The sequence below is a fragment of the Lepeophtheirus salmonis genome, chromosome 5, assembly GCF_016086655.4.
Source record: "Lepeophtheirus salmonis chromosome 5, UVic_Lsal_1.4, whole genome shotgun sequence".
In the NCBI taxonomy this organism is placed as follows: Eukaryota; Metazoa; Arthropoda; class Copepoda; order Siphonostomatoida; family Caligidae; genus Lepeophtheirus; species Lepeophtheirus salmonis.
The window spans coordinates 6,265,904-6,275,087 of record NC_052135.2 but is presented as its reverse complement, the minus strand read 5'-3'; the positions used below and the strand labels follow the sequence as shown (position 1 = coordinate 6,275,087).

At 32.9% G+C, this 9,184-nt stretch overlaps 1 protein-coding gene across 1 annotated transcript; it reads right to left on the bottom strand.

Annotated features, from left to right (window-relative positions):
- Nucleotides 1–1,436: 1,436 nt before the first annotated feature.
- LOC121118852 (uncharacterized) lies at nucleotides 1,437–7,073 on the bottom strand. Its single transcript, XM_040713450.2, has 3 exons — nucleotides 6,861–7,073; nucleotides 2,003–2,754; nucleotides 1,437–1,941 (listed from the first exon to the last, which is right to left on the bottom strand). The coding sequence occupies exons 1-3, from the start codon at nucleotides 6,973–6,975 to the stop codon at nucleotides 1,639–1,641; spliced, it is 1,170 nt and encodes a 389-aa protein (XP_040569384.1). The 5' UTR covers nucleotides 6,976–7,073; the 3' UTR covers nucleotides 1,437–1,638.
- Between the last annotated feature and the right edge of the window lie 2,111 nt (nucleotides 7,074–9,184).

Sequence of the window (9,184 nt, the reverse complement as noted above, 5' to 3'; positions counted from 1 at the left end):
GAAATTAAAGCTTTAATTTAATTCGGTCATTCATCCAGAAAATTGTCACACAAAAGTCAAGCCATGCATTTTGTTTTGTTCAGCATTGCATCAAAGCCAACTAAGTGTGAAAATATTTGTAGGCAAGATTTTAGGTCTATAATTATATCTAGTTCCGCGATATATTCTTCTTTTTATCTCAAAATCCCAAACTTGGATGGTACCTCCGGGGTCTACGCCCTTGAGATGATTTGGTATCATATTTTTGATTCATTCCGATACTTTCAACGTTGAACAGGATCGTCCGACGGTATAAACATGAAGAGGTCTACGTTTAAAATTGAATAATTTTTCACCAGTTTTACATTATTTAATCTTTGTTATAATTAATTAGTTAGATAATACTTATATTGTTGTTATAAATACAATTCTTCCTAACATCTTATATTGTTTTAATTCTGTATCCACATTATGAACAATATAAATAAAGAACTTATTAAAAAAAATAATAATAAAAAAAAATGAACATGCAATTTCCATTCTTATTTATTACTGGTATATAACTATTTCATACTTTTTGAAAAAAAAAAAACAAGCCCCTTTCGCGAATTAAGGAACTTTTGTTTTTTACTAGAAAATGTAATATTTGAAATTTAATTCAATTTAAACAAAAAATGTAATTTTCTGTGAATAACAATGTAGTTTTGAAGGAAAAACCATAGTGGATTTAAACAAATTATAAAAAAAAAATTCAAAAATTATAAAATTAGAAATTAAATTTTTGAAATTTTTTTCAAAAATTATTTTTTTAGGAACAATTAGAGATTATTTGTGAACCGCTCTATATTGTGGATATTTTTCTACAAAAAAGTTAATTTTTTGTGAATCGCTGTGAACTTTTTTTTTTTTCGAAAAATATTTTAATTTTTGAGAAATGCCATGGGTTTTTGAATTTTTTTTCCTAAAATATTTAACCTTTTGTGAATAGTTGAAGATTTTTGAAAAGCAAATATCAAATTTTATGTCTAAAAAAATATAATTTTTCAAAGTTTAAAAAAATGTTTTTTTTTTGTATTTTTGGAAAAATAATTCTTAACCCAAGCCTCTTCAAAAGAATATAATCCTGATAACAAAATGGTATTTTTTAACAATTGTTCTATTAAAGAATCGGCATCGGGAATTTTTACTAGAATGTCATTGGAATCGGCATTTATTTTGGAATTTTCCGATCAATACTATTAATACTACTTTCAACAAATACTGATCAAGTGGTTTTTGTTTTTTCCACTTGGACTATATCTTTGCCAAAAACTAAAAAATAACGATAATAGACTCGAAAAATAAAGAATCTTTGTTCAGGTTCTCGATTACTTTACTCTAGGTTATGCAGATATTCAATGTTGCAATAATACTTTGAAGACATTGAAATGTAATTTTTTTATGCATAGATAAATTGATTAAAAGTTAAATAAAATCATCAATCAAAGGAAAGACGTTCTTTATTTCAAAGAGTAAAAACTATTATTTATATGAATTTCATGAAAATAGATCGAAAAGAATTATCACACGTTAAAAAATCAAAAGAAGCAAAATCCATAAGAAATGAAAAATATCTACAAAATAATATATGGTGTGCAAGAGTATCACGATTTTATTTTCTCATTTGGCAGCCTGAGTCTGATTTCGAACACTATCAATTAAAGCGGAATACTTTAAGAATTCTTCCAAGGAAACACTTCCATCATGATTCAAGTCCATCAAATCATAAATCTCCTTTGCTTTTTTCTTTGAATTCTTATATCCACCCTTATGGCCTTCTAATTGATCTACGATATCAATGATTGTCGTAAGTTCCTTGAGATCAATCTCTCCGTTTCCATCCACGTCATACATTTTGAAAGCCCACTTAAGTCGCTCCTCTGGACTCTCACACTTTGTCATGTCCATTGCCATTAAAAATTCCTAAAAGGAAGTATAAAATAATGGATCATTTAAAGGGAAATTAATCCATGATTTATCATACCATGAAGTCTAAATGCCCATTGTTATCATTATCAAAGATTCGAAAAATGTGATTCACAAATGCATCTCCATTACCCAGGGGTATCATTTGCTTAAACAGCCGAATCAAATGAGCCTTTGAAAGGAGTCCATGCGGACAGTCCTTTCGAAATCTTTTATACCATGCTATAACATCATTCCCATCAAAATTTGTGTGCTCAAGGCACCAATCAAACTCTTGGGGACTAAGATAGCACTTTGATTCATCATGATTGTCTCGTAATCGAACTATATCAACATAGCCCTCATACTCGGGTATTTTCTCATCTTCAGGTATCTCTTCTGTTACTGGCTTCACAATGTGATCTTTACGTATAGGAGGCAAAGTGTCAATCACTGAAAGATCAAACACTCTATCCCAGATACCAAAGGCCTGTGGATGTCTTTGTACTTCTCTCAGAGATTTGGGCTTTTTATGACCAACCTCATCGCCATACTTTCGTAAGCTGAATATTTCATCTTTTTCGTATAGTCTCCGACCAATTCCGCCTGTGACTGGTTCTGAAACGTTTTTTAATATTGTTTCAAAGGGTCGATGGAGAGGCTTTGAGTTATTTTTTCGAGTTGAAGATCTAGCAAAATTCCATTTCGATGAAATGGTCTTGGATTCTCTATTAGATCCAAGTGCTTTTACTACATCTGAAGATGTTAATTTGTATTTAGATCCTTTTTTGAGTTTGAAACTAATGGAAGAGGAGGAGGAGGGTAGTGATGCTATATGAATTTAAATAGAAAAAATAAAGAGTTAATTAAATATTGGGAAACAGCTGAGAGAGAAAAGTACACGTAGACTAATTTAGATAAACAAGATAAAGAATAAATTAGAAAAGCAAGTTAGATCTTATAATATGTTATAATTAAGTATGTACTCCCTCCAATTCAACAAGTACTTTTGTTTATTTGATTGTCTGCATTGCATTCCTAACAAGGAGTATTTATGTATTAATTATATGGTAAAGACCTTTGTCGACATAAGGTTAATTTATATTCTCATTACATGTACATACAATTACTCCAAAGAAAAGTTTACCATTATATATTCTAAATTAGACTAATATTATTTAAAGAGTTGATCCCATGAATAAGCTAAGTAAGTCTAAATACCGATTTATCGACATGATATTATTATGCACACAAAAATCCCTCGTCAAATGTTGTATACTATATACTTTTTATATAAACATTAACACTGGTCTGATCGTCCGGGACAGGCAAATTGGATGTCTGCTACTTTCACCTTAAACTATTTTACCTCCGGACATCTTGCCTCAAAATATTTCGACGTACGCCATTTCACCTTAAATCAATTTTGCATGAAGGATATTTTGCCTAAATATACCGGTTAACACAAAGTTCTAAGACATACACAATATTCAAATGGAATTTTTTATGAATATATTTTCTTCGAAATGTTTAGAGCACAATCAAGAATTATATGAGGGTTTCCAAAGATTTATTTTCATTTTTAGGACCCATTGCCATCTTTAAAGTATTCGCATAGTGTGGGACCGGTTAGTAAATGTGAATTTTGAGTACTTTGTATAAGTTACAACTTTCAAAGCGCCGGCAAATTGTTCTTTTGGATAGGTTAATACAGATTATATACCATCCGAACAGAGAAATGGTCTCAATTCATGCAAACCAAGGTTAATAGAAATACCAGGTTAGAACCTTCATATACTCCTTCTTAGCCACTCTTTTGTTGCCATGGCCGTATGTTTTTGGGTCGTTGTCATGTTACAGGACCCATTACACGACCCATTTTCAACGCCTGCTCTGAGAAGAGGAGGTATTTCTCCCAAGATTTCCTGAAGAAGGAACAGGGCGTCCTTCAATGCCGTGAAATCGTCAATTTCTCTTTAGCAGAGAATCACCCTCAAAACATCATGTTTCCACTTCCATGTTTGACTGTGAAGATGGTGTTCTTGGGATTATACACAGCATATTTTTTCATTCAATAATTGTTGATGTTCATATTATATCTCTTACTGTTTAAATAAACCTGCCATTAAAATTAAAGACAGTTTTTTTCTTTGTCAGTGACTTAAAAAACCGCCAAGGGCTCAAATAGTTATTTTCTCCACTGTATAAGTAAGAGTAATTGATATTGTGTCCAAAATAGATAATAGTATCGATTTGGCAATTAAAACGACTGATGTAGTAATTCAATATGACATTTTATGATACAACAATTGCAACTTGTATAACCGGCTTATACATGTTACAACTCCAACAAAATAGATATTTGTACATAACTTATAGGGAGCGGGGATCAGATTGTCGTCTACCTTAAACCTTGATAACTTGAAGACGACATTATCAAATAAAAAAAACGGTTACCAAATAGAAAAGCTATTCTCGTCAGCTGACGATACGTAGTTCAGTTAGCATCATGCCGTCATCATATGAGGAGATAAAGAGCTATAAGTGGAACTAGGAGCTTTCGAGGTCCGCCGTGGTCATGGCATTGGTTAATAATAGCGGTGAAATCTCCAATTCAACGATTGCTTCAACCTTAGGAGTGAATTTACGGACTGTTCAGCGTATCCCTAAGAAGCTAGAGGACACCTGGGATGTTGATGCCACCATAAAGAGGGCACCCAAGGAGGAGGGCGCCGACAGGAAGGTCAGGGACACCGACTTTGTCGACAAGGTGAAGAAGATGGCTGAAGATGACCCTACCAGGTCCATGAAGGCCATGGCGAGGGATCTGGGCTGCCATGAGAATACAATAAGGGACTCAGCACCCCGCCATGTGTCCAAAATCTCCATGCAGTGGTTAACCGAGAACTGTTATGACGTCGTAACCAAGGATTTGTGGCCTCCTAACTCTCCCCACCTTAATCCTTTGGACTATTTTGTCTGGGGCTATGTCTCTCGACATAGCCCCAGACATCCCCATAGCACCAAGGATTAAGGCCGGTTCTGAGGCCGTATTGAGGCCGTTATTGATGCCAACGGTGATTATATCGAATGAATGGCTACTCTATACCTATATGCTCGTCATAGTTTTGATTTTTAATAAAAAAAAGTTAAAAAATGTATATTTTGTGTTGTTTTTTGTAGAAAAATATTTTGGCGACAATTTGATCCCCGCTCCCTGTATAAATAAGATTTTATGTTGAAGTGAACATACTGTAGGACTAAGCGTAGATATCAATTTATCATGTTTTGAATTGTTTCAAAATAGGAAACTTGCACTCACTTTTTTATTTTCCTTGGCCTGACTTCTAAATACAGATGCGACTGTAACTCCAAACATTAATTTGCTACATATCATTCTTCCCCTAATGATGAAATTTTCGATATATAATTTTGTAAATGTAAAAAAAACCCGTGAGATTTTCTTAGTAATTCATTCAAATATTTTAAAATTTCAAAGGAAAGACTATAATCCGAACTAATTAGAACTCAATCAAAAAAGGAAAGGCAAATTTATATTTGATTTAAAAAAGATTGAAAATTCCCATCATTAAAATGATGACATGGAACACAAATGTTCATATGCTTAATTCGAAAACTGGATGATTCAGGTAGTTCGAATTGATTTTTATAAATTTATTCAAATTTCCTGCTATATTGTAAAATAATAACAGAATTCATTATTTATTTAAAAGACAAGCAATGTAAAATTACAAAAAATTGATGCTTAAGAGTAATCAAAGTATGACCACTCTAGCATTCGACAATAGAGTGTTTTTACGTGACGTCAGCATTGTTGATACCGGACATTTTGTGGACCTAAACGAATAGGTTTTACATTCAATAAAAACCCTTTTTCATAAATATTAAGGAATATAGTAAACTATTGCATATCAGAATGGGACTAACAAATGAAAGGACTTAAACCTTACCGTCCATCAAAATTGAATCCCTCTAGAGCCAAGTTTTATTATATATAAGATCCTAATATGTATTAAAAATATGCTCCGACATCGTTGTACAATCGTATTTCCATATTGTAAACAATGAATGAAATACAATGGAAATGATAATATATTTTTCTCTAACTATCCTACTTTTCTCTAGTGATGTGTTGGTCCTTATGCAGGACTGAAGATTACAGTCCAGTCCTGCATAGCAGTCCCAAAACTTATAAAGCTCGGTCCTTAATGACAAACTCAAATTTTCAAAGACGGGTCCCAAGGATTGATAGTTCCAGTCCTACGACTGGACTGGACCAAATATATAATTACTAACACAACATAACCTTTCTCGTCCTTAATCAATAGGAAAAAAATACAAATCTAGCAATTTTTATACATATTACTTTGATTTAAATCAAATGTCAGTGTTTATCGTTGTGTTTAAGTAGTAGCCGTGATAAGTGTTAGGTCATTTTTACTCTTAAAGCCAATTGATGAAGTTTAATTAAAAAATAATTGTTCATGGATTAAATTCATCATTATTTGACCATCATCAGAATAAACAAACTTGTTTGCTTATTTTTTTATAACTTCCTTAGAAATAAAGGGAAAGTTCCAAAAATAGATATCTTTATAGCAATTTATTAAAATGTGAGGGTACTTGAAGTAAAAGTTTCAATACCCATTAAGCCAACTCCGCTTATAATTATAAATTATTAGTAATGATATATTGATTTTTTTTTTGTGAATATATGTAGTTTTTGTTTATAAGTTTTTATCATGCAAAACATGATACTCGCATTTAATGTACCTATATTATTGTTGCTAAATATTTGTATGTTTTTCTAATGAAGACTTTTCAATGCATAAAAAATGCAAATTTAACAATAGGTTGAGCGATTATTCATATAAGTAAGATCAACAATGTATTCATAAAGAAAATGGCACAATTACCTTCTCGACTCTCTTCGTCTATCTTATCTAAATTCGTATCAGAGGTTTTCTTCTCTTTAAATTTAACTCCTCTTTTTGGTTTTGAGGATGTGAGGGGTTCCAAGGGTTGCATCATCGTGCTATCAACTACTGCTACACCATGAAATAACAACTGATTAAGGTATGATCCTTTAGGCAAAATATATGTTCATGTTGTTTCTTTCTTTGACTACTATGCATGTATTTTTATTCAACAACATAACAAAGAGAGGGGGGAAAAGCCCGCGAGGGCTTTTCTTCTTTTTATTTACCAGTGTGTGTTTGCATGACTTTTCGTCATTATTTTGTTGTTTATTTGTGTGTACTGGTTTTTCTCTCCACCTTATTCTTCTCTTTTTTGTCCTCCCCTCCTCCCCCACTTTATTTGTAATGTTCCCCTCTCCTCCTCCTCTCTCCTAGAGATAGGACGGATCTTGGACACGGCTCAAAAGTACCCGGGTACAGTAAGTAAACATGCATTATCCGAAAAGACCTGAAGGATCTAAAAAAGCTTATACTATTGCTTAGTACCTAATCCTCGTTAATGTACAGAGTGTGCAAGTTATCATTGATCCTTTTTCTTTAGTTCAACTTTCTCTCCAACCAGTTGTCAAATAAAAAAAATAATAACAGACTCTGAAAGCTTGGTAGATTTTGATTTATTTCATTTAATTAAATTACCTCTAGCTTCAATTACGGTCTCTATACGGGGCCAAAAGTGCAAGCAGGCCTTCACTACTTGGTCCCTGGGTAAATCCAGGAATTTCTTCTTGATTCTACTGATAAGTTCGTCTTTGGTGTTGCTGGGGATTTGATTGGTTTGTTGTTCGATTGTGCCCCACACACAAAAAAAATCAAAATCAAGTGGATTCTGATACGGCAAGTTTGTAGGCATATAGTTAGGCAAAATGAACTCGTTAAAATGGTTGAGGAGCCAAATGAAGTTTTTGAGGTGTAGCAGGGAACTGAGTCATCTTTAGAGACCTCCAATTCCCTCCTAACCTTGCAAACAAACGTCTCACTGTGAACCAGAGTTCGAGAAATTTTATTGTTGTCGCTCCCGTCAAGGATTCCAAGGATCGCTCCGTCCTTTTTCTAATTATTTGGGACAGCAAATTCGTCAATTGATTCCATTTTTTTTTCAACAGGTGCAGGTTTGAATAAGCTATCTACAGAAAAAAATCAGCTCCATATTTACGTCCGTTTGACCATAGAGAGTGCGCCCAAGTGGTGGCATAGATAGCACCTTATACATTCTATTTATCATGATTAGTGATTGGAGCAATATCTAGATAAACAGTTGCATAAAGTAGCTATTTCACACGGCATTGCCTCATGGTCAAGCACAAAGATGTACATTGTATTTGGTTATTTACTGTCGAAGTTTCTTCTGCTCTAATCATCGTTTTTAACATTGATAGGAATTATTTCCTAAAAAGTTGTCAACAATTATTATTACAACTATATTTGAATAATAGTTCCATAGTTGGAAGAATAGGAAGCCTAATAACCAATGTAGTATCTTTTTCTGTTTCTTTTCATCTTGGAAAATCAACATTAAAGATCTCTGAAGTTCTGGGGGGGTAAACGCTCTACTGTTTACCGGGTGACCGCAAGAGGCTGACCAAAAACTTCCACAATATCCAAATCAAGGTCAAAAAGGCTACAAAATTGGTTGATGCAAATAAAGAAACTGTAATGCAAAGTTCTGCACCAGGCAAAATGTGGATATATTGATTTAGAATTTAAAGAAGGTATCCTTTAATTGTATGAATAAATTTTTCCAAATTTGATGATTTTATTTATCATCTAACATTTTTTATAATTTCTAAAGAGTATTGCATTTTAGACGGAGGAGCATTTTGTCTTGGTGATGCGTCTAAAATTATAGTCCTTCCACAACAAGGTTCATATGACAATAAGGGATTTTGAATTCAAGAGAGTAAAGTCAATTGCTTTGGTTTTCGAGCTTGCTCCTTTATTCCTTCGGGAAAGTCCAGACTTTTTGTAGACCGATCCAGCACTAATACGCAATAAAAACCAATTTTTGTACTTGTTCCCTATTATTCTTTATCCCTTTGCATGTGTGTTATCAATTAATTATGTCGTAGAGGGTGCTAAAACTCTTTTATACATAACATGCAACTTTCGGGCTTCCCATAAGGGAAATAATCCTTGAAGCCAACCTCACGATATTCATGACAAAAACGATATATACTTATTTCCTTTCTTTTCAATAACCAAAAAATGCATAAAAATAAAATAAGGAAGGGTTTGAAATGAGGTAATAGAAGGTAATATTGCAC

Excerpts from the sequence above, each read along its gene's own strand:
- LOC121118852 (XM_040713450.2), bottom strand. The coding sequence starts at position 6,975 with ATGATGCAACCCTTGGAACCCCTCACATCCTCAAAACCAAAAAGAGGA. Across the intron at positions 2,755-6,860 it reads AGACGAAGAGAGTCGAGAAG|CATCACTACCCTCCTCCTCC; the intron begins GTAATTGTGCCA and ends AAATTCATATAG. Across the intron at positions 1,942-2,002 it reads ATGGGCATTTAGACTTCATG|GAATTTTTAATGGCAATGGA; the intron begins GTATGATAAATC and ends ACTTCCTTTTAG.